Source organism: Ziziphus jujuba, chromosome 11 (genome assembly GCF_031755915.1).
Source record: "Ziziphus jujuba cultivar Dongzao chromosome 11, ASM3175591v1".
NCBI lineage: Eukaryota > Viridiplantae > Streptophyta > Magnoliopsida > Rosales > Rhamnaceae > Ziziphus > Ziziphus jujuba.
This window is the reverse complement of record NC_083389.1, coordinates 27,877,586-27,901,277: the sequence shown is the minus strand read 5'-3', so window position 1 is coordinate 27,901,277 and position 23,692 is coordinate 27,877,586. Positions and strand designations below refer to the sequence as shown.

The window sequence follows — 23,692 nt, the reverse complement described above, 5'->3', positions numbered from 1 at the left end:
TGAAGCTGTTTATTTTGTACAGGTTGGTTATAAAGTGTTTGACGGAGAAGGCAAAAGGAAAACAAACACATATTGGATATAGAGATTCAACGTAGGTGCTTATGGCGAGTTATTTGGTTTCTGGTTTTGGTATTTGGATATCACATTAGCACTGTTGTAATATTTGGACCAAAATCCAACAAACCAAACTTAGTTCATAAAAATAAAGAAAAACAAATAAGAGGAGGGAGAGTCCATATTATTTCATGGTGCTATACACAGTGTTCTTCTATTTTATTTTTTTTCTTTTTAGTATATTAGTGTTAAACATAGTGTTACATAATTTTATACAGAAATATGTGTTAACAAGACAAAATCATAATAATAATAATAATATTATTATTACTATTATTTTGTCCTTTTTGTTGACTATGGGAGTGACAACTATCTCAAAATTTAAAAAACGAAAGAAAGAAAGAAAGAAAGAAATGTAAACTATAATAATCAGTTTGATTTTTAACCTGGGTTTTAACTTACTTGGCCCAAATTTAAAACCAGCACAGCCCAATACATTTCAAACCTGAAAATGGGTCATCTGATGCCAGTATACAATCTTAACATTTTTAACTTAATTGATTGAAAATTATTTTTGAACTTTCCGTACTCAACTTTAGTTTCTATAAATTTATTTAAAAAAAAAAAACTTTAGTTTCTATTATTTTAGGAAAGTACAGAATTTGAATCCCCCATTCTCAATTTAAAAGAAGGGGGGGGGGGGGGGGGGGGGAAGAAAACTTAAATATGGCTTAAAAATGTACACTTAAACTAGTATTTTCATTCTCTCAAAAAAAAAAAAAATAGTATTTTCATGGTTAATAAAAAAAAAGATCACTGTTCCGTTATAATTAATTTATTATATATCATTATAGACATCATCAATTTTTATTATTATTTTTTTTGGGTAAAATTCAATCTAACTTAAATTTGATAGTTTAATTATGATGCATCAAATAAATATATTTTATATTGAAGTTTTTCTGGTAAATAGAGGTACATTTTATTTATTTTACAAGGAATATAAGTGTAGATTTTTTTTTTCTTTTTATCATTATAATTTTACATCCAATGGCATGCCAATTGCTTAAAAATATCACAAATCCTTTATCTTGCTATTTCAATTGGAAATGATATATTTTGTTAAATGACATTTTTAATGTTGAAATTGATAAAAAAGAATGCAATAGGTAAAATTTACGATTGGGTTTTATTGTCAAAAAGTTAATAGAATTGATATATATATATATATATATACATTGAACTAAAAATTTATTTTTTGAATTGGTTAAAATATTATTTATTTAAATGCGGATTTCATACCTTTTAGCCTTGATGCTCTCTCACTCTTAAATAAATTTTAAAATTTGATAATATTATTTTTTAACATTTACTATGAAAGTTGTAATACCCAAGTGTAAATGCTGAATTGTTTGCCATTCATGTATATGGATGTGATACCAAATTGAACAGAGTAAAAGTTGAATAGAAAAAGCGCAGAGCGTGTAATGCACACTACCTAAATGAGTATGAGAAAATAGATAGACGAAACGTTTCACCGCCTTTTCCCCGAAACCCCAAATTTTTAATTGTTATTTATTTATTTATTTTTGGTTTGGGTAATTAAAAAGTCATTGATCAAAAAACTAATAATAATACATCATGAAACCTTTTCTCTGATATATACCTTTTTTTCCGAGTCGAACTTACGATTAGCACAGTCCGGCCAAGGCAGCGAGAGAAAGCAAAGAGAAAATTCTCCTACCTTTTTCTTGATAGTTTTCCTACCTAATTATCTTTTTTCTCGCTAGCCAAACAAAACCTGACGTTTATATACTGAAATCTCCCCCGTAACTTTTTTATTTTTTATTTTTTTTAATTCAGTTTCCGATTCTAGGGCAGTTCTTTCTTATTTTACACTTTTCTTCATCGAACATTCACAAAGTAAAAAGCTCTCATTTTGAAACTCGTTTCGAGTAATATAATATATAATTAATAGGGTTTAGAATTGGTTCGGTCTGCTGGGAGGGATGTTCTTCTCGGGCGATCCATCGACACGTAAGCGTGTGGATTTAGGAGGACGGAGTACCAAGGAAAGGGATAGACAAAAGCTTCTGGAGCAGACAAGGCTAGAAAGGAACCGCCGTTTATGGTTGCGCCAGCAGAACTCTGCTGCAATTAAAATTCAGGTTTTTGCCTTATTCGTTATATCGAATGTGTTTGAATTTGTTAGTGTTTTTGTCAGTTTTGTTCGGGCTATTTAGTGTGTGGAACTGTAAGTTTATGTGGAGGCTATGAAATAGCTATGGCATTTGGTATATTTGCATGAATTTGGGAGCTGAGTTTATTGGGTAAATCGCTGCTTTCTATGTATTAGTGCATATCAATGCGATTGATGATTGGAACTATCTTGACAATTTTAATGAATGTACAAATTTGGTGATTTTTCTATGGGGTAGATAGTTGTTCCCGATGGCTATATGAAATGTTGAAGTTGAATTTGCTCAGCTGCATATTCTAACATGATCGCCTTTTTTTTTTTTGGAACTAATTGAATTGTTTTGCTGATAAGTGATTTGGTTTTTGGTATGTATATTTTGTGACATACGTATTTTGCAGAAATGCTTCAGGGGGAGAAAAGAAGTGGCAGCTGAACGATCCAAGGTTCGAGAGCAGTTCTTCAGAACTTATGGGAAGCTGTGCCAAAATGTGAACAGGTAAATCTGTTGGATCCTTATTTTAGGTTTTGAGACAAACAGATACTTTTCAACTCAAACTCCAACGTATTCGCTTCTACTTTTCAACTCTGCAAACTCCATAATTTTTGCTTCTTCCCTGGATCATACATACACATTTTTATGTCTGAAAGGATTCTTATATCTGATGATCGTTTGTGTAATACTTATGGTTCTTAGGGATTGTTTTGGTCCGGATTCAGAGTTTCTGCGTCAGTTAATATACTTCTTTGATGCTCAAAATGTTGCTGATTTTTCTGTTCTTGTGGAGACATGTCGATTACTTCAGCGATTTGTCCAAGATAGTGGTAATTTTATTCACTATTTCTCTATAGAGAAGTAGATGTTAATTTGCATTATACATATATGTGTGTGTATATATATATGTATATATATAACAATAATTTCACTTTTTTATTCCGTTGACATTTAATTTTAGTAGATGTGTTGTTGTTTGATGGAGCCTGTATGTGGTTCTGGCTTTCTTGTTTGGTTATAATTATATTTCTTTTCAAGGACTAATGAATTAGCAGAATAATAATGATAACTTCAAAATGGACACGCTGATTTTACATTCCCCTTTTTTGTCAAAAATATCTGTTGTCCAAATTTGTTGCCTGAGCTATTTACTTTCTATGTGTGCATGACACAGGGGATGTTATGAGTATCTTTGCAGGCTTGGATTATTCATGCAGGCATGCTTTGGTAGATTACAGAGCGAAGCAGCTTGCTTATGTTTGTCTAAAGGCTGTACATCAAAATAGGTTGGTTGGATGAACACTTTTTTAAATTCACCTAGATTCGGTTTGAGCTAAACAGCCTTTTAGACGTTGCAATGTTGAGTCATGCATCATAATAGTCTTCTTGATGTGAATTTTTCTAACGTCTGATGTTGCAATATGTTGAAACAGAAATCAAATAAAAAATCAACTTTTTATCTTACCTGAAGAATCCAGCACATCAACAACTTTGTTATTAGAAGCAGTAGCTTTGTTGATAGATCCCAAACTTCCATGGGCTTGTAAGATAGTTGGCTATCTATTGCAAAGGAAAGCATTTACCCTTTTTAGAGAGATAGTTCTAACAGGGAAGGTATGCATCTTCCATATGTTTATAAATAGGTTTCATTTTCATCTAATTTTTTAGTTGGGTCATATTGATTTTTGCAGTATGCAACAGCACTCCTTTTTGGCTTTCTTTGTCTCTTCATATGGTCTTTTGTTACTTTCTCTAGTTATCTCATTGCCAGCGATTTATACATTTCTAGTTGGTCATGCAAAACTACTGAGGGATATTTTCTGAAATTCTTGTCATGATGTGGTGCAGGAAATCATGAAGACCCATAATTGCAGTGCCAAAGTATCTCCATTGGAACATGTGCTTGCACTAATAATTTTCCACACTGGTCAAAAGCCCTGTATATGCTCATATATTGACCCGCGATGGAGTTTCTCTTCTCAGATTCTTACTGTTCCTTTTGTCTGGCAGCTTTTCCCATATTTAAAAGAGGTGGATTTGAAGACTTCATATATATTTTTTGTAATTAACATAAGCACCTACATGGCGGTGGCTTGAAGTTCTCTAAAGCTACCATTTGTGAAGTTCTGTGACTCCAGTCCTATTGTGTTTGCTTGTTGTGAATCAGTAAATTTTGCTGTTATGTCTTTATGCATGCTGTAGAATAGCTAAACATGTTATTTTCCTTCAGAGTTATTTTTAAAAAAAATTGCTATCAATACTTGTTTTATCTTAAACTTGGACTAATCTGTTGCTATTTAGGTTTTTGCAACAAGGGGGCTGTGCGAAGATTACATTCATCAGATGGCACTCTGTTTGCAAAACCATGCTAATGTGCTTCCTGATGATATATCGAATGAGTTTCCTGGTTATGCCTGCCTTCTTGGAAATATGTTGGAATCTGCAGGAGTTGCTTTATCTCGGCCAGACTGCTCTTTTGAAATGGTGAGGAACTGATGCATATCATTTCTGGACTGCGCCTGTTATTATTCTCTAACTTCATTGGGAAGGTTATTTTAAGTAGGTAGCGGCTAGAGTTAGAATGTAATGGTTCAATTATTATTTCTTTGCTATGTTGATAATCTGTAATGCGTTTTTTGGTTCTCTCTCTCTCTCTCTCTCTCTCTCTCTCTCTCTCTTCTTCCTCTTTTAGTAACTAGTCTTTTTTGTCATGATGCTAATTTTGGCTTTTCTTTTATGTGATAAGGCTGTAGATCTTGCTGCTGTTTCAACATTCTTGTTGGAGGCGCTTCCTCCTATGAAATCTTCAAATGGAGAAATTAAAGAAAAAGAAAGTATGACTTACTTTAACCTTCGCTTTTCTGCTTGCTATCTGCTAAATGATGGGTTTCTTTTTTCCTCAAATTTCACGGGAATAATATGTTTGGCTTTAGGTTCAATGCTGGTTGACGATGATATGACTGCGGGTGTTGAACCAATGGAAATAGTTTTGAATAAAGATTTGGAAAGACAAATATGCGATGCTATTGATTCACGCTTCCTTCTGCAATTAGTATGCCCTATTGACTTGTTATTCTTCTTTGAAGCTAGATTTTGTATCAGTAAATCACTCTTTACCTCAGAGTTCTGAACAGCATTTTTGTTTTTCCTTCTTCATTGACTTTTTCTTTTTCTTTTTCTTTTTTTTTTGTGGGGGGGGGGGGGGGGGGGGACTTTGATAGACAAATGTCTTATTTGGAGGGATCTCGCCTGTCAGTGGTTTGCTCGATGGACCAGATGACAAAGAGGTGGCTGCTGTTGGTGCATCCTGTGCTTTTCTGCATGTCACTTTCAACACTTTGCCTCTTGAAAGAATCATGACGGTTCTTGCTTATCGAACTGAACTTGTTCCAGTGCTTTGGAATTTTATGAAGCGATGCCATGAGAACCAGAAATGGTCGTCCTTGTCTGAGCGGTTATCATATTTTTTGTCTGGAGATGCACCTGGTTGGCTGTTACCTCTGGCTGTTTTCTGCCCTGTGTACAAGTAATATTAGTTTAATTCTGGAGTTTCAGTTCATACTGTATTATTATTGGCCTACAAATATCTATTCATTTGTTTCTTGCACATGCAATCTATTTTTAATGATAAATCTAGATGTGGCAGTTTGAGATAATAGAATTTAATATGGACACCTTTTACATTTTGTTTTGGTGGGTCAGGCATATGCTTACAATAGTAGATAATGAGGAGTTCTATGAACAAGAGAAGCCTCTGTCTCTGAAAGATATCAGATACCTAATTATTATACTTAGACAGGTAATCTTGCTGAAAGTTTTTTGCAAATGTATGAACAAAAATGTGTCAAGTGCAACCTTTACTGAATTTAGCTGTCATACTGTCACAGAACTAAAAATTTTTGTTCTGTGTATGTATGACAAGCATGTGCTACAGAAGTGTATGATAACTACTTGATAATTACTATATATTTTATGGCTCACTGGTAAACTATTCTATGCAGGCGCTTTGGCAGCTCCTTTGGGTGAATCCTACAACCTCCTCAAATTCTGTGAAACATGTCATGAATACTTATGCTAGTAAGAAAAACCCTGTGGAATTCATTCAACAAAGGGTTAGCTTTGTAGCCTCTGAGCTTCTCTCTCAGGTAGTGCAAGCTTAAAGTTTTTGACTTTTTTGGTTTTTCTTTGGTAAATTCTACTTTACACGTAGAAGGTTGTATTACTTATACAATAAAGAAATATGTCCATGCTATAATGCATAAAATATATTCTAATCAAGTTCGATATTCTTTCTTTCTTGGTTATATGAAATTGATAATGCAGTTACAAGATTGGAACAATAGACGGCAATTCACACCACCAAGTGACTTCCATGCTGATGGTGTTAATGATTTTTTTAGTTCTCAGGTAATATATTCTCTTTCAGCATTTTAATTCACTGGATCAAATGTTCCATGATATGGCTTTCTATTACTTATCTATTATTACGTCCAGGCTGCAATGGAGAATACCCGAGCCAATGACATACTGAAGCAAGCTCCTTTCCTTGTACCATTTACAAGCAGAGTTAAAATATTCACTGTAAGTAATAATGTCACATTTTAAGTTTTTTAAAAATTGTGTGTGCACCTCAAGGTGAGGCATTGATTTATAGCCTTAGAGGCTGACACCTTGAGGTCTATCGAGTTGTAAGCCTCACTTTTGTTCAATATTAGTTTTCTATCTTTAGGACTAATTTTTTTACCTGGATTACTGTATTCCTAACAATATATCTGAAAATGTGCTTACCAGTCACAATTAGCAGCAGTTAGGCAGAGACATGGTTCACATGCTGTTTATACAAGAAACAGATTCAGAATAAGGCGGGATCGTATTCTGGAAGATGCTTATAATCAGATGAGTGCATTGTCTGAGGAAGATCTTCGAGGACCGGTAATTTTTGTTCAGAATGTCATCTGTCCATACAATACTAAATATAGAATAGTAACTGGTTCCTCAGGTATCATAATAATACCTTAAGATGCTTACTTGCAGATTCGTGTAACGTTTGTGAATGAATTTGGAGTTGAGGAGGCTGGCATCGATGGTGGTGGTATATTTAAAGATTTCATGGAGAATATTACTCGAGCAGCCTTTGATGTGCAATATGGACTATTTAAGGTGATATGTTTATGCATTTTCTTAAATTTCTGCTTTTAGGGCTGTCAATGAAGAAGCTAAATTTACTGACTCCTATCATCATCATGATTGCAACATAATCTAAGGAAACTTTCATTTTCAGTCAGTCAAGATGAAGATTAAAACTTTCATCCTATAGTTGTAATATTTGCCCCTGAATCTTCTGATAATCTTCATTTGACTTTAAATTTTGGATCTGTTTATGGCTACTCTGAAGATAACAATCAGTTTATGCTTAATCATGTCTGCTGATGTTGCCTCATTCTTTACCTAAAGCTGTATTAACTTTTAATTGGGCTTCTTCTATTCAGGAAACAGCGGATCACCTGCTCTACCCTAATCCTGGATCAGGAATGATACATGAACAACATCTCCAATTTTTCCATTTTCTTGGTACTCTTCTGGCAAAGGTATGAGGTTTTGTTTTTCTACTTTCCCCTCTGTTTTGTCATGTAGAAGAACCTAGCAAGTAATTGATTAAATCTTAGAAGAACCTGCTGGTAGTGTCTTTATAATATTTTATGCGTCATGTGAATTAAAGCCATATCATGTATTTTAGAGTAACTATTTTTTATTTTTTTTTTGGTTGTAAAAATGATATAATTTCAAGCACCAATGTTTAATAGGGTAGCTACACTTGCTGTATGAAAGCAGGAGTGTGTGTCCATGTATTTACCAATGGTTTCTCAGTCAATTTCAATTAATTCATCCATCTGAAAATTCTTTTGAATTTATATGACTTTTTTCTTTTTTTTTTCTTTTTTTTTTTTTTGGGGTTCCCCGCTGAAATGAATTTATATGACATGAACTTCATGAGTCCTTTTTTCCTGCAGGCCATGTTTGAGGGGATTCTTGTCGATATACCATTTGCAACATTCTTTTTAAGCAAATTAAAACAGAAGTAAGTTGTTGTAAAGCTTCCCACTTTCTGCCAGCAATATTTATTTACTTATTTGATTGTTGAATGCTAAAAGCTGTAGTTCTGGACTAGTGTCTGTCATGTTGTATCACGGTCCTGGTCCTAACAAAGTTGGCATTTGAAAAGTTGGTGTGTTAATACTATCATAGAATTTGTAGAATTCATAGAGTTGTGTGATATATTGTATTGGAGAGATTATGATCCAATAAAAGAAAGTAATATAACACACAATGTTATAGTTACTAGAAACCAGTCTTTTCTACTAAAAAAAAAAAAATGTCTATATTGTTGGAATTTACACCTAACAATATGTGGATGCAATTGTTAATTTACATGAGGATTTCTGTAGTGTAATAACCAGTTAAAAGAGCTATTTTCTGGAATGGGATATGGATATAGTGCATTGTTGATTGATATAGCTCATCTAGAATATAGTGCGTGATATGCTTTTCTGTAGTTCTAATTTGAAAAATCTATTTATCCATCAGCTACTATTAGTTTGTTTATCTTCTATTGATTTATGGCAACTCACTTTTCAGAGCCCTTTATTTCCTGTTTTTGATGAAATATTTATTTGATTTTTTTTGAGTATCCTGCTAGAGTCTCTAACTGAGTGATATGTGAATTGATTTGAAGAGCACAGTGCCCTGTGGTGATTTCAGAGAATTTACCATGTTTATTATATGTAATCAGGACAGGGCTATTAATTTTGGCATATCTTCTTTGTTGATTAGGTACAACTATTTGAATGATTTGCCTTCCTTGGACCCAGAGTTGTATCGACACCTTATTTTTTTGAAGGTAATTTCTATGTTTATGCTGTCTAATTGAAAAGTACCAGTAGACATTCTTTCAAGCCTTTGTGGTTTTCTTAATCCTGACACAAACATTTTTTTCCCCTTTTTTTTGTTGTCTACAGCATTATAAAGGTGACATCTCAGCGTTAGAACTGTATTTTGTCATTGTAAATAATGAATACGGGGAGCAAACGGAAGAAGAGCTGCTTCCTGGGGGAAAAAACCAACGTGTTACAAATGAGAATGTCATTCCCTTTATTCATCTTGTTGCCAATCACCGTTTGAATTTTCAGGTCCTACAACCTTCTTTTTTCAAGTTCATTTCAGCTCAGATCCTATGCTGTGTCTTTATTGTTGTGACTCGTTGAAATGATCACTTTCAGATACGTCAACAAAGTTCTCATTTTTTAAGGGGTTTTCAGCAGCTTATTCAGAAAGATTGGATTGATATGTTTAATGAGCATGAGCTACAGGTATAGTGGTCAACTTATAGTCTTTGTGGATAAGGCCTAGTTACAAAAAAATTAATCTTATCGTTCACATCTTCGTTGGCAGCCTCTTGCATGACCATAGATCTTTAAATAGTCTTGTCATTTCCCACTGTGTAGTTGATATGTTGTTTTAATGCTATAACTTTCTGCACCTTCCCTTTTCGGGAATTGTTATCAATTTCAATTGTTCTGTAAGCTTAGCCTTTCCCATTGATAGCAGGACATGTTCCTATGCGCTTGAGTTGAAAGGCTGCCTAGATACCGATATGCATTTTGATCAATTATCCTTGGCTACATATTTTATTGATGATTTGTTCATTTCTATAACTATAATTTTAACACTGAGAGTATGACATTGTTGATAGTTTATGACCTGTAAAAGTCTGTTTTTGGAATTTATTTCATTTAGACTTATTCCTCCACTTCTTCTTTTGTCATCTCTGTTTTACAGCTTCTGATATCAGGTTCACTTGAAAGCTTGGATGTTGACGATCTGCGATCACATACCAATTATGCTGGTGGCTATCACAGTGTAAGTTCGTTTATATTCATTTAGCTTTATACTTTGATTTTCCTTTTCTTTCCCTTTTGTGGTTTATTTAATTTAACGCAGAGGATAAATAGTGTATTTTCTTGTTTTAAGTTGATATATCATCTAATAAATTTGCATATTGATCATTAATTATATCCTATCCCATCTTTTAGATTGTTGTGAGCCAAGTCATTATTCATATTTATTTTGACAGGAGCATTATGTTATTGAGATGTTCTGGGAAGTCGTGAAGAACTTTTCATTGGAAAATCAGAAAAATTTTCTCAAGTGAGTTATAATATTAATTGATATATAATATATACACACCTCACAGTTTATATCTTTTTGCTATCTCAATTATCTGTGTGCGGTTGGCTTTGAAAATAATGAAGATTGGAAAGGATAATAATAATAATGGATTTTATTTAGGTTTGTGACTGGGTGCTCTCGAGGACCACTGCTTGGTTTCAGATACCTTGAGCCCTTGTTTTGCATACAGAGGTAGTTTTTTTGTGAATTAATCATTTTACAAATGGAGTGGACTTGGCTAAATGGAAAATTTATTTTACCCGGTTTCCTTCTTTCCCCATGCCTGTTTCTTAACGTTCAATTTCTGTTCCCCACTGCTGTAGGGCTGCTGGTAGTGCTTCTGAAGAAGCTCTGGACCGGCTACCTACATCAGCTACTTGTATGAATCTTCTAAAGCTTCCACCATACAGAAGGTTTGTCCTTTCACAGAATCCTTTTCATACAAGGCTTAAGATTTTAAGTTATGTTTGCCTCATTGCTGGCGGATTACAGAAACTTCTTAAAAAAAATAAAAAGTAAAAGCTGCTGGCGGTTGACTTGAGAGTGATAGTTGATATCTATCATAGATTAACGGTATCATTTGGCAGTCCAACATCGCATCATATATTCATGCTTTATGAAATTATCTTTGCATCGTGTATTTTATTTTATCATGCAGTTTGGAAGAGTTTTAAAACATAACCAAGCATGACATGCTTTATTTTACTCTCTCTCTCTCTCTCTCTCTTATTTTTATATTTTAATTTTATATTTTTATTTTCACCACCTTATGGACATGTTTGTGATGCAGCAAGGAGCAACTGGAAAAGAAATTGCTGTATGCTATTAATGCAGATGCTGGCTTTGATTTGAGTTGAGCATTCTTTGTAACATTCCAGGTATGCCAAACTTTCTGCTCCGACCGACTTCAAACAGGGCAGCAGATTATTCCCTCACCCGAGAGAATACACAACCCCTTATAAATTTCGGTAAATTGTATTTCCAAATGCTCAGAAGCATCACCATGAGAACAGGGACACCATAAAGATTGTAAAAGCTGAAGCCCCAAGTAGTATGTTGCGTAGATATACAAGCCTCTTCGTTTCAACATGTATATACGGAATTTGGGGTTCTGAGATTTACCGATATGGGACCCTATAGCAAAGTAGTTTTTGCCAGCAAGGAATAGGTTGTCATTTTGGTTACTGTAATATTTTGTAAAACAGTCTTCTTGTAAATAAGGTCAAACAAAATTTCGGTTAGCACCTACAATTGTGTTTTTGTTAACGTTTTTTTTTTTTTTTTTTGGTTTGGGGTTCTATTCGATTCTTAAATGTTCATTTGTAAATGGAAATTAACAATGGATGAGATTAAACAGTTACTGAACTTCTAGTGTCTTTACATTTTTTTAGAACAGTGATTGTTTCAAAATAGCTTAATTATAAACGTTTTACACGTAGATGAAAACAATATCAAACACTTTTCGACTAAACGAAAGAAAATTAAGTTTACCAATGAAAGGATAATGCCGTGTGTTCGCGAGAATAATAATTGTCTATGTTAAATGGTCGCTTGTGAGGTAAATGAAAGAACAAAAAGTACTGACTATGTAAGAATAGAAAAGTGATTAGAGAGAACTAGTTTTGCCATATAACCTGGCACTGGTCAATTGGCATTATTTAGAAAATCTGAATTCCGACATCTGGTTTGAGTCTTTTTTGCTTAAAAAGAAACGCAAAATAGAGTATTTAGCACCCATCTCTCTTATAGCTTCAGCATTTTTATATTTTACTTTTGGATAATTCTACATCTATTAATTTTTTTTTAATCAAAATTTTAGTAATATTATATTATTGATTTTTTTTTCCAATAATTGAAACGCATAAATAATTTATTAACTATTTATATATTATTATATTATTATTTATCAAAATTTTAATAAAAAAGTTTGATAAGAATAGCAGCATAACCGTTATACTTTTTGTAAATTTATTTTGTTTAGTATAGAATTAGCAACAATATTTTGAAATTTGTAAATCGTGCAAGACGAGTCCAAAACTTTCATACCATAACTTTTCAAGTGCATTTGCGTTGCGCACGAGGAGATTATCCGATTCTCTTTTTTTAAGCAATATAATCAGAATGAAAATTCTGTTAAGAGTTAAATATTTAACAATTTAAAAGTATGCATTGATTACAAATTTCAGACCTTGATGTTAATTTAAAACTATAGGTGTAAAGTGCAAATATACTGAAATTAAAGGGGTAGCGGTACAAAAACCCAAAAAGAAAATAATAATAATAATAATAATAATAATAATGAGGAGGAGAGAAATTAATAAAATAAGTAAGCGAGAGAGAAAATAGAAAAAGAAAAAAAGAAAAAAAAAAAAAGAATACAAAATAAGAATGAAAAGAGGAAATGACCAGACCGCCCAAATTAGTTGGTGGGAAGTAGAGGTGGAAGGCGGCGGAGGGTTCTGCTGGTTTCTATGTCCGCGTTCCGGAATGCATAATCACGGTGCGTGAACTGTAAAGAAGCAAAGCAAGCTTGCCTGAGCTCTGAGCCTGAAAGTGGTGGCGTCCAAAATCCTCAAACTCTCTCACAATCTCTTTGATCAAATACCACCACAGAGAGAGAGAGAGAGAGAGAGAGAGAGAGAGAGAGTGAAAAATGGTGAAGGTGCGGATGAACACCGCCGATGTGGCGGCGGAGGTCAAGTGTTTGCGGAGGTTGATCGGCATGCGCTGTTCCAACGTCTATGATCTTTCTCCTAAGGTTTCTTTTAGTTTCAATTTTATACCAATTATTAAATATCACTATGGTTGTTTTGTTCCAATTCCTCAATCTTGGAATATAATCTTGTGAAGAAAGCAATTGCAATTTTTCTTTTTGAATTGGAGTAAAAATAATAATAATTATAATACTGAGTTGTTGATTACGATGATTTTGTGTGGAAGACGTATATGTTCAAATTGATGAATAGCAGTGGAGTAACGGAGTCCGGAGAGAGCGAAAAGGTGTTCCTTTTGATGGAAAGTGGTGTCAGATTGCACACGACTGCTTATGTTCGGTAAACTAAACACTCTCTCTCTCACTCTCATATTTTTGGTTCCCTGATGTTTTATAAGCGAGTTACATTTCAGCACACCAAAACTATCAACTTCATCTTCCATTAGTTTTACCGAATTTATTTACTGTTTTTTTTTTTTTTTTTTTCTTACCTTCGTACTATAAAGGGACAAAAGTAACACCCCATCTGGATTTACTCTCAAACTGCGTAAACATATACGCACAAGAAGGCTTGAGGATGTGCGCCAACTTGGATATGACAGGGTATTTCATTAGACGATCTCTATATTTTTATAAAGCACAACATTATGTTATAATTACTATGGGATTTTTGTTTTTGAAACTTTAAACTTTTCTAAACTATTTGCAGATCATTCTATTTCAATTTGGATTGGGTGCTAATGCATACTATGTTATACTGGAGCTATATGCCCAAGGAAATATCCTTCTTGCAGATTCTGATTTTATGGTCATGACACTACTTCGCTCACACAGGTTCCGTAATTAATATCGAATTAGTTTTCTCTTTGCTAGATGTTACCTCCATTTATACACGAGGCAAAAATATGCTAGTGAATTTGCAAGAGGAATCATTGCTGCGGATTGTGGTCTTCCTGTCTTTAAGGCGAATTACTAGGTAGTTAGGTTATAATTTATAAAGTCTCATTTTAACAGGGATGACGATAAAGGGGTTGCAATCATGTCGCGCCATCGTTATCCGACTGAAATTTGTCGAGTTTTCGAGCGAACAAATGCTGAAAAGCTGCGGGCAGCTCTTACATCTTCTTTGGAACCTGCTAACGATGAATCTACTAAAGTTGATGATGGTGGAAGTAATGCGAACGGTACAGCAAAAGGAAAGCAAGGTAGCCGTAAGGGAGAAAAGTCTTCTGACTCAAGCAAAAGTACTGGTGATGGCACTCGTGCCAAGCAAGCTGTTTTGAAATCTGTTTTGGGGGAGGCACTGGGCTATGGGCCTGCACTTTCTGAGCATATTATATTGGATGCGGGTCTGATTCCAAATACAAAAGTTTCTAAAGATAACAAGTTGGATGAGGGTAAAATTCAGGTTTTGGCCCAAGCTGTTGTGAGGTTTGAGGACTGGCTGCATGATGTAATATCAGGTGATATAATTCCTGAAGGATACATTTTGATGCAGAAGAGAAATGTGGAGAAGGATGGATCCCTATCTGGACAAGGAACTGTTGGCCAGGTTAATATATTAGTTCTCTGTATTCAAGTTACCTTTAGGTGTTACATACCAAAGCGTAATTTTCCTTTTCCATTTGGCTGCAAGGATACTTTTAGCTAGATTTTTGTATGTGGTATTCTTAATAATCGTTTTCTGAATCTCCTTTGCAGATATATGATGAATTTTGCCCCTTATTATTGAACCAGTTCAAGTCGCGGGAGTACATGAAGTTTGAGACATTTGATGCAGCTTTAGATGAATTTTACAGCAAAATAGAGAGTCAAAGGGCAGAACAACAGCAAAAAGCAAAAGAGAACTCTGCCATACAAAAACTTAATAAAATACATGTGGATCAGGTTGGCATTTTTATCTTAACATGACTTTAAAAGATAGATTTAGATACACATCTATGTGTTACAACATGAGAGTGTCAATTGAAGGGCGGCTTGGGTGGAGTTCCTGATTTTGTTTTGGCCATCAAAGATCTATTTAACATGAATCTTGCAGTTATGCCATGCCTACGATTCTTGAATCTAATATGTGATGCTAATTCTATCTTCACATGTGAAGCGATGATTTGTGTTTAATGTGTGGATTGAATTCCTGGACCTTTATATTTTAAGTGCTTGAGAACCTTCAAGTTTATGAACTTTGTTTCTCAAGAAAGATGGGAAGATGAGTTTTTTTATCATATATTTTGGTCATGATTTGTACATTTAATATGTTAGAATATTGAGATATATATTCTTTTTTCTTCTTCTAAAAATAAAAATAAAAATTAGACATATTTCGACATAGAATATAAAATATAAGAATGAGCTTATGTACTTTGCCATTAACTGATTTGTGTGATTGATTAAGTTATCATGGATTTGAATCAAAAGTTAAATTTCTTTTCGTGTATGTTACTATCTCCTTGCATAATAGGTAGCTGTTGTGTTATGGATCAGAACTGTTCCTGCACATTGTTTATTAGAGATTTTTTAGTCTTTCCAGCTTCCTCAATCTTTAATTTTGAATTCAGTTTTCGTCGAGTAATATCTATCATGTTGTGCTTGGTGTTTGCACCTTAGTGCATTTCAATGCTATGGTGTAGGAAAATCGTGTGCAAACATTAAGGAAAGAAGTAGATCGATGTGTTAAAATGGCAGAATTGATAGAATATAACTTAGAAGATGTGGAGGCTGCTATTTTAGCTGTTCGTGTAGCTCTTGCAAAGGGCATGAGTTGGGAGGATCTTGCTCGTATGGTGAAGGAGGAGAAGAAGTCTGGAAATCCTGTTGCTGGCCTAATTGACAAGCTTCATCTAGAAAGGAATTGCATGACATTGCTTTTGAGCAACAATCTTGATGAAATGGATGATGATGAAAAGACACTTCCAGCGGATAAGGTGCTGTTCAGGCTTCTCTTTCTTCAGTATTTTCTTTGTCGAAACAATAAAGCTCTACATGTTTATATCTTGTTCTTCTCTTCACTATTTATATAAGTGTTTTTACCGCTTTTGTGAGCATATAAGGTAATTAAACATGTGTTATATGCCTTCGTTTACAATTTGGAAAACTATTAGATAACTGATGACTCTAGAATAGGTGATAAACCTGCTTTTTAACTTGTAAATCTTATATGTTTGAATTAATCTATTCTTTATTCTCTCTGTTATAGTCACGATCTTCTTACCATCATATTTTCTGTATTTGAGAATGATATGTCATACAGAACCTATCTTTATATTGCTTAGATGTCCTGTAGGAGGGTTTCTGCTTATTTCATATTTAAATAAGTATAGTAGATAATCTATCCTATTTACCCACCGTCATCATTTGGATTTATATCGACATCTTTTCACTATTTTAGGTAGAAGTTGATTTGGCACTTTCTGCGCATGCCAATGCACGACGGTGGTATGAACTAAAGAAAAAGCAGGAGAACAAACAGGAAAAGACCGTTACAGCACATGATAAAGCGTTTAAAGCTGCAGAGAGAAAGACTCGTCTCCAGCTGGCACAGGTAGCTTCATCTAGCAAATGTATTTGCCTGAATTATGGTGGGCTTATTCAACCTACTGCTATTTTGATCATGAAATTGCATGGTAATCCTCTGCTGGACGATACGATTTCAGTATTGAAAATGAAAATATGAGTAAAAAGATGTTTGTGTCTCATTATTCAGGAAAGATGAAGGTGATACTTATCAATATTTCTGATTAAAAGAGATTTTTAGATATGGGTGTCTTCTTTAATTACGTCAAAGTTGATTATTATAAGAAGTCTACAAATTGCATATGCTCATGTAAGTGCCAAGAGGGAAGTGAAGACTCAGATAAAGTAAAGACTTGGATTTAAGCTGTCATCACTGAATACTTGCAAGAAGATTGAAGCTGACCATTTGAAGCATTATTTTACCACTATCTACGTTGCTAGCTTTTAGACATATATCACTATAAGATGAACAGACTAAACTGAGTTTATTTTCTCAATATGTATGCAGGAGAAAACAGTTGCCTCTATTTCACATATGCGCAAAGTTCACTGGTTTGAGAAATTTAACTGGTTTATCAGCAGTGAGAACTATTTGGTTATCAGCGGACGTGATGCTCAACAAAATGAGATGGTAGTGAAGCGCTATATGTCAAAAGGGGATCTGTAAGTAAATGTTATTCTTATATACATCTTTGAGCAAATGTTATTCTTATATACATCTTTGAGCAGTATCACGTTTTTTAAGAAATCCAAATGAATGAAAGTTGAGTTTCAATGCCTCAATAATTTCAGCTTTTTACAAATGTGCTTGTACTTTTCTATCCATCAGGTTTCTATGAATTATGGATTAAAATTTGTTTTTGAATTTGCCATCGTTGTTTAACAGGTACGTGCATGCAGAGTTGCATGGAGCTTCCAGTACCATCATAAAGAACCATAGGCCTGAGCTGCCAGTACCTCCTCTCACTTTAAACCAAGCAGGATGTTTCACAGTAAGTTGAATCTCCCATAGTTCTCTTTTATTGTCCTGTGCTGTTATAAGGTATCCTTTTTTTCTGAGTGTTGACTATATTTGTGTATTTAAGAGTGTTTTATAATAAGGATACATTTGATTCAACTTAGTTTTTGATACTATGATAGGTTTGCCACAGCCGGGCATGGGATTCAAAGATTGTCACTAGTGCTTGGTGGGTTTATCCTCACCAAGTCAGTAAAACTGCTCCAACAGGGGAGTATCTTACTGTTGGGAGTTTTATGATCCGTGGGAAGAAGAACTTTCTTCCTCCACATCCTCTTATCATGGGTTTTGGCTTGTTATTTCGCTTGGATGAAAGCTCCTTAGGATCACATTTAAATGAAAGGAAGGTAAGGGGAGAGGAAGAAGGGATAAATGACGTTGATAAAAGTGGGTCTTTGGAAGAAGAATCTGATTCTGAGTTAGAGACTGATGAAAAACTTACAGAAGATTCCAGAAGCATTCCTTATACATCTACAACTATACCTAATTCAGTGCTTGAGAGCCAATCTGAGATTAATTCTGGGCAGAATGTCTCAACTATTTCCAACGCTGAGGCAAGGGATTCACTAGAAGTGTCTACCAAAGACAGAAATGCCATGACCACTGTTGATACGGAGAATGTATATGATGTTGCATCAGTTACCCCACAACTTGAGGATCTTATTGATAGAGCTCTTGGGCTTGGATCTGCTACTACATCTGGTAAACATTATAAGGTGGAAACTTCTCAAGTTGATTTGGTAGAGGAACACAATCATGAAAGAGGAGCAATAAGTGACAAACCGTACATCTCTAAAGCTGAAAGAAGAAAGCTCAAGAAGGGCCGGAATGATGCGGAAGCAAATGCTGAGCAGGGAGATCAAAGATCAAAGGATGCTGATAGTTCTTTGAGTCAACGTGAAAAGAATGTTCAAGATGCAAAGCAAGGCAGTGGAAAAATAAGTTCAAAGGATGCTGATAGTTCTTTGAGTCAATGTGAAAAGAATGTTCAAGATGCAAAGCCAGGCAGTGGAAAAATAAGTCGTGGACAAAGGGGTAAACTCAAGAAGATGAAAGAGAAGTATGCTGATCAAGATGAGGAAGAAAGAAGCATCCGCATGGCTTTACTGGCTGTGAGTATAACAACTTGATTTATCTTGTGTTGATTGTTAGCATCAAAGCAAACACTCTTTCACCCCATTTATTTCATTTTTATTCAGAGTTTTCTTATGCATTTATGCTATTTCTCTTGCCAACTTTTATTAAGAGTTTCCTCTTTCTCTGTGGGCATAACTTCTGCAACACACTTTTGAAGCTTTATTAAATATGTTTATGGTTTCATTGCAAGTTCACAACCATATTTACCTCCGAAATCAAAATATGTTTATGCCCTTGTTGGATGTGAATGGTCAAGTATATCATAGGGAATGGTATCTGGGATTCTGGCCATTATTTTTTAGTTGAAGTTCCATTTCTTGAGTCATAGTAGCCAATTAATCACTCTTAATGAAAACCTATGAATTTTCAGTCTGCTGGAAAGGTACAAAAGAAGGAAAGAGAATTAGAAAATGGAAATGCAGCTCAAGCCAAAGGGAAGAAACCCGGTGGAGGTATGTCTTGTAAAGTTCTCTGTAAATGTTGTAAACCTTATTATTTTTCAACCCATCAAAGCCATTACTTGTTCCAAGGGAATCCCATTTTCTGGGTAAATGTTCATGATTTATAAGTATGTATGGTGCCGTTTATAATGAGAGATTAGTCATACTATCTTGTCCTTTTTATCTGGCAGGTCCTGAAGATGCTCCTAAAATATGTTATAAATGTAAAAAGGCAGGTCATTTATCCCGGGATTGTCAAGAGCATCCAGATGATAAGTCACATGATCATGGGACTGCTGCGTTTGAAGATGATCCTCATGTGGGTTTGGATAAAAAAACTACTGAGATGGACAAGGTTGTCATGGAGGAGGAGGACATCCATGAGATTGGTGAAGAAGAGAAAGGGAAACTAAATGATGTGGATTACTTGACTGGGAATCCACTGCCGACTGATATTCTCTTATATGCTGTGCCTGTGTGTGGTCCTTATAGTGCAGTGCAATCTTACAAATACCATGTGAAGATAATTCCTGGCACTGCAAAGAAAGGGAAAGGTATTTAACAATCTATCATTTTTCAGTTGTTCTTCGTTTCTCATTCATTCTTGGTTTTTATGATTTTTCCCATCTTGTTGTAGCTGCAAAAACTGCAATGAATTTGTTCAGCCACATGCCGGAAGCCACAAACAGAGAGAAGGAACTGATGAAAGCATGTACAGATCCTGAATTGGTCGCTTCCATTATTGGCAATGTGAAGATAACAGCTGCAGGCCTTACTCAGTTGAAGCAGAAGCAAAAGAAAGGCAACAAGAGCAGCAAAAGTAAAAGCTAACCGCGCACGTCACCGATTTGATTTCTGTCGAAGTAAATAACAAAAATTATTATTTTATTATTATTATTTATTTTTTCTTTTTCTTTTGCCATCACTTGAGCAGCTGTAGGAAAAACCATTTGTTGGGGTAGTAAGTAAAGGTTGACATTTCTAAATTTTGTTTTGTTGTAATAGTATTATTGCTTTCCACGATTTGTGGGCTTCATCATCGTAATCTTAATACTTTCTGGTATCGAATTGACGATCAACATGGTGCTTGTGACATTGCATATCATATCTCAATTGTTCATAATGTTGTCCAGGCTTAGCAAATAACATTTCAAACTTTTTTGGTGAAAAAATAGCATTCCAAACTTTGGCAGTTTTTCTAATTGATAAACGCATAAATATGTATACTATACCTTCATATGATATAAATGACAAATAGAATTGCATGAATCAGTGTAAATGATGATTTGAGATCAATTAAAAAATGTTTTTTTTTCTTTTCTTTTTTTTAAAAAATTAGCTTAGAGGCAAAGTTACGGATTTTTTGGTGCCATTTTTACAATGAAATTGATACAGGAAAGCTCTAAAAAACAATAACTATCCAGTCTTAATCAGACTGTTCGGCTGAGGGGATATCACTCAGATCAAGACCCTCTGCTGGCAAGTCTGAAGTAAGAGGACCCAATATACCATCAGAGCTCAGAGTTAATCCACTCTGCAATTTCCAAACAACAAAATAAGAATGGTTAGCTTCCACATGGCAAGTCCTTCGTCTTTTTTCCATATCTAAAATGTCTAATAAATGGAAATATACCTCGGGCTGAAACCGAAGCATATCTGCACGAGCCATAGCTTCTGCTTGAGCTATTCTTTGCCTGAATGTCTGAGCCATCTCCTCTGCCTGTTGGAACACATTCACAAAATACAATAACGGTCCAATTTCTGGCTATATAAGGAGATTATAGTTTCATCTATATAGTCCTCCAAAGCTATTAAAGTATTAGTTACTATAAGGGTTTCAATAACTAAAATAAGCCATCATGAAAGTAAATTATGGGGTTTCTTATCCAGAAAATACCTTCTCGAAAACAAGCTTTGGATTGCGAATCATGTCACCAGGAGTAGGTTCTAACTTCTTGGTTGATAGACTTACACGGCCTCTCTCTCGGTCATGGCTCAGTATCATGACCTAAACCATGAGAGTTAGTTTCAGAATTCTAAATTTTACAGTAGCAGAAACTCTCAGCTGATAACTAACACAGAAACTGTATTTATACCTTAAGAGTATCACCAGGTTGAAGAACTGTTCCAATATCAGAGACACGGTCATGACTGATCTGACTGACATGAAGAAGGCCATTGATTCCACCAATATCGATGAAGGCACCATATGGCTTCAGGCTCTGAACAGTACCAACGACCACTGATCCAATTCCTAACTGTGCCTGGCTGTCAGCCATGGCCTTGCGGTTACTGAGAACAAGCCTAGAGGTTTCCTCATCCACCTCCACAAACTTTAGAGGAATCTCCTTTTCAAGAAGCTCCTCTGCTGTTGATTTCTAGTATGAACAATAAAAAGATGTCACAAGAAAGTTGTCAATTATGAGAAACAAATAATGTTTATCACTTCCCCATTTGATACTTATGCTTTTGCAGCCTAAAGATGCTTGGCCATCAATATCTCAGATAGTTCATCTTTTTCACTATTTTGAGTATAAGTTATGACTGTATTATGCATGCACTGTTAACGTCAAAACTCTTGAAAAGATATTTAAAGACTCAAGCTAAAAATAACATCAAAATTGCAGATGCCAGATCAGAGAACTAACCGACGATATCTGAGAGAAAGGAACAAAACCTCTAAGGCCTTCCACCACAGCCACCACTCCACCTTTGTTTGCATCAACAACCTGCATAAAAATATATACAAATACTCAAGAATTTACAAAGGAAAATAATTGAATAACATGGGCAAATATGCAATGCAAAAAAAACCAAGTTTTAAGTATTCAAGGGTAAGCAATCAGAGAAAAAAGAATCCAAAAGAGGGATTCCACTAAAAGATTAACTAGCCTGCCCCAACTCCACCCAAACCGCAACCCAACGAAAGAGAAATGCAACTTTTGTTAAGACTTAAGACCAACAAGAATAATACTCCTCCTAATGTTTAGTAAATATCAACTTTGCTGAAATTGCTAGATAAGGAGCTCTAGCTTCATTCTAGACAAGAGAACCAAAATAAACAAATACCCACCTTACCCTTGACAACGACATCCTCTGCTTGCAACTGTCTACATCGTTCCCACGCAAGTTCATATTGGATGTACTTTAAACTCAACTCCAAGCTATCATCAGCTTCATTTTCACGAGTAATCACAAACTCCTCTTTCAAACCAGCAACTATGCCTGCTTCTTCTACATGTTTTATCTTGTGTATTGATGCCTCATGCAAAGGCAAGTATGCTGAAGACTTTGCATTAATATCAATTAGTGCTCCATTGTTATCTGTATAGAAAACAGTTCCCTTGATCTGATATACATGCACAAAAGATCATCAAAATAGTTTTCCATGTGAATCTAGAGGTCAGCAATATCTAACTAAGAATCAAAGAAGGAGGAAAAAATTATGGTAATCACGAGTAAAAGTAAAATATGCAAACCAAATTTATTCAGCTCAAACCGAAAAATTATGTAATTGATTCAATTCTTGTTCTAATAGTGTGAGTTTGGTTCTCAGGGAAACGCACATAAACATATATCTCCAGAAAAAAAAAAAAATAAATAAATTCCCATTCAACCTTGTAATTCTAAACCCACCACCAACTAAGTGCCCATAAAAATCCCTTCTTCGCTCCATTGTAAACCCAGAAGTATATGCAACTTATGCAAGCTCCTATTCAACAAATAGTTATGGAAAAAAGGAAAAAAAAAAAAAAAAAAAAAAAAAGAAGTAGTTCCTTGAGTACTGCCAGCTAAAAATGCAACTTTATTTTCAAGTTCATTGCTTACCCAGCAAAAAAAATGCAACTTTATTTTCAAGTTTATTGTTTACCCAGAAAAAAAGAAGAAATGAAACTTTATTTTCGCGATTCTTACTTAAAATTGAACACCATAAACAACATAAAGAATACCCACTTAGAGTAAGAGAAAAAAGAAAGAAAGCATACCTTTGTTCCAATTTCAAAATTGAAGTCGTAGTTATCAAGAGCAGCATGGAAATCTTCAAGGGTAAAAGCAACACCTTCCGTGGGGGCAGTACGACAGCGTTCGTAGGCTTCTTCAAAGAGTTCCTTGAGCTTAAGGCGTTCTCTGGTCTGTGCGTTTGAGATGGCTACAGCTGAGACAATAGGCAGCAGAGTGGGCTTGTGGGTATGCTTTGTTGAGGAAGGCTTTGAGAGACGCGAGGTTGAGAGAGGTGGGCATCTCAGGCCTATGAATTGCTGAGCCAAAGACGCCATGGCTAGCTGCTATCTATCTTTGTTGCCCTCACACTCTCAGAGTAACGAAAAAAGGGCACGCTTAGATAAGGTGGGCAAAGGGGATATAGAGAGTTGAGTTTCACGATGGGCATATTTTGTGATTT

At 34.8% G+C, this 23,692-nt stretch overlaps 3 protein-coding genes across 3 annotated transcripts; 2 read left to right on the top strand and 1 right to left on the bottom strand.

Moving 5' to 3' along the window:
• Positions 1 to 1,668: 1,668 nt before the first annotated feature.
• Positions 1,669 to 11,723, top strand: LOC107404804 (E3 ubiquitin-protein ligase UPL6). Its single transcript, XM_048465256.2, has 26 exons — positions 1,669 to 2,222; positions 2,653 to 2,750; positions 2,949 to 3,076; positions 3,421 to 3,532; positions 3,680 to 3,860; positions 4,095 to 4,277; positions 4,548 to 4,730; positions 4,993 to 5,080; positions 5,180 to 5,298; positions 5,468 to 5,772; positions 5,949 to 6,045; positions 6,248 to 6,391; positions 6,570 to 6,653; positions 6,741 to 6,827; positions 7,038 to 7,178; positions 7,281 to 7,406; positions 7,736 to 7,834; positions 8,258 to 8,325; positions 9,078 to 9,144; positions 9,263 to 9,433; positions 9,524 to 9,613; positions 10,083 to 10,163; positions 10,378 to 10,451; positions 10,593 to 10,664; positions 10,796 to 10,885; positions 11,263 to 11,723. The coding sequence occupies exons 1-26, from the start codon at positions 2,064 to 2,066 to the stop codon at positions 11,327 to 11,329; spliced, it is 3,114 nt and encodes a 1,037-aa protein (XP_048321213.2). The 5' UTR covers positions 1,669 to 2,063; the 3' UTR covers positions 11,330 to 11,723.
• A 1,098-nt stretch (positions 11,724 to 12,821) lies between these two features.
• On the top strand, positions 12,822 to 20,369 carry LOC107404800 (uncharacterized). Its single transcript, XM_016011798.3, has 14 exons — positions 12,822 to 13,230; positions 13,413 to 13,525; positions 13,692 to 13,788; positions 13,895 to 14,019; positions 14,200 to 14,737; positions 14,887 to 15,072; positions 15,813 to 16,106; positions 16,571 to 16,723; positions 17,204 to 17,358; positions 17,582 to 17,687; positions 17,836 to 18,825; positions 19,221 to 19,302; positions 19,482 to 19,844; positions 19,928 to 20,369. The coding sequence occupies exons 1-14, from the start codon at positions 13,126 to 13,128 to the stop codon at positions 20,119 to 20,121; spliced, it is 3,501 nt and encodes a 1,166-aa protein (XP_015867284.1). The 5' UTR covers positions 12,822 to 13,125; the 3' UTR covers positions 20,122 to 20,369.
• Positions 20,370 to 20,575: 206 nt separating this feature from the next.
• LOC107404795 (small ribosomal subunit protein bS1c) lies at positions 20,576 to 23,673 on the bottom strand. The gene is made up of 7 exons (XM_048464743.2): positions 23,277 to 23,673; positions 22,364 to 22,639; positions 21,939 to 22,019; positions 21,387 to 21,668; positions 21,188 to 21,298; positions 20,924 to 21,010; positions 20,576 to 20,824 (listed from the first exon to the last, which is right to left on the bottom strand). Exons 1-7 carry the CDS (start codon positions 23,565 to 23,567, stop codon positions 20,717 to 20,719), a joined length of 1,236 nt encoding a protein of 411 aa, XP_048320700.1. The 5' UTR covers positions 23,568 to 23,673; the 3' UTR covers positions 20,576 to 20,716.
• Between the last annotated feature and the right edge of the window lie 19 nt (positions 23,674 to 23,692).

Coding starts and splice junctions, on each gene's coding strand:
- LOC107404800 (XM_016011798.3), top strand. CDS start 13,126: ATGGTGAAGGTGCGGATGAACACCGCCGATGTGGCGGCGGAGGTCAAG. Junction 14,738..14,886: donor GACAAGGAACTGTTGGCCAG/GTTAATATATTA, acceptor TCTCCTTTGCAG/ATATATGATGAATTTTGCCC. Junction 17,359..17,581: donor TATATGTCAAAAGGGGATCT/GTAAGTAAATGT, acceptor GTTGTTTAACAG/GTACGTGCATGCAGAGTTGC.
- LOC107404795 (XM_048464743.2), bottom strand. CDS start 23,567: ATGGCGTCTTTGGCTCAGCAATTCATAGGCCTGAGATGCCCACCTCTC. Junction 21,669..21,938: donor CTTTCTCTCAGATATCGTCG/GTTAGTTCTCTG, acceptor TGTTCATACTAG/AAATCAACAGCAGAGGAGCT. Junction 21,299..21,386: donor AACCTGGTGATACTCTTAAG/GTATAAATACAG, acceptor CTCATGGTTTAG/GTCATGATACTGAGCCATGA.
- LOC107404804 (XM_048465256.2), top strand. CDS start 2,064: ATGTTCTTCTCGGGCGATCCATCGACACGTAAGCGTGTGGATTTAGGA. Junction 5,299..5,467: donor CACGCTTCCTTCTGCAATTA/GTATGCCCTATT, acceptor GGACTTTGATAG/ACAAATGTCTTATTTGGAGG. Junction 8,326..9,077: donor TTAAGCAAATTAAAACAGAA/GTAAGTTGTTGT, acceptor TTTGTTGATTAG/GTACAACTATTTGAATGATT.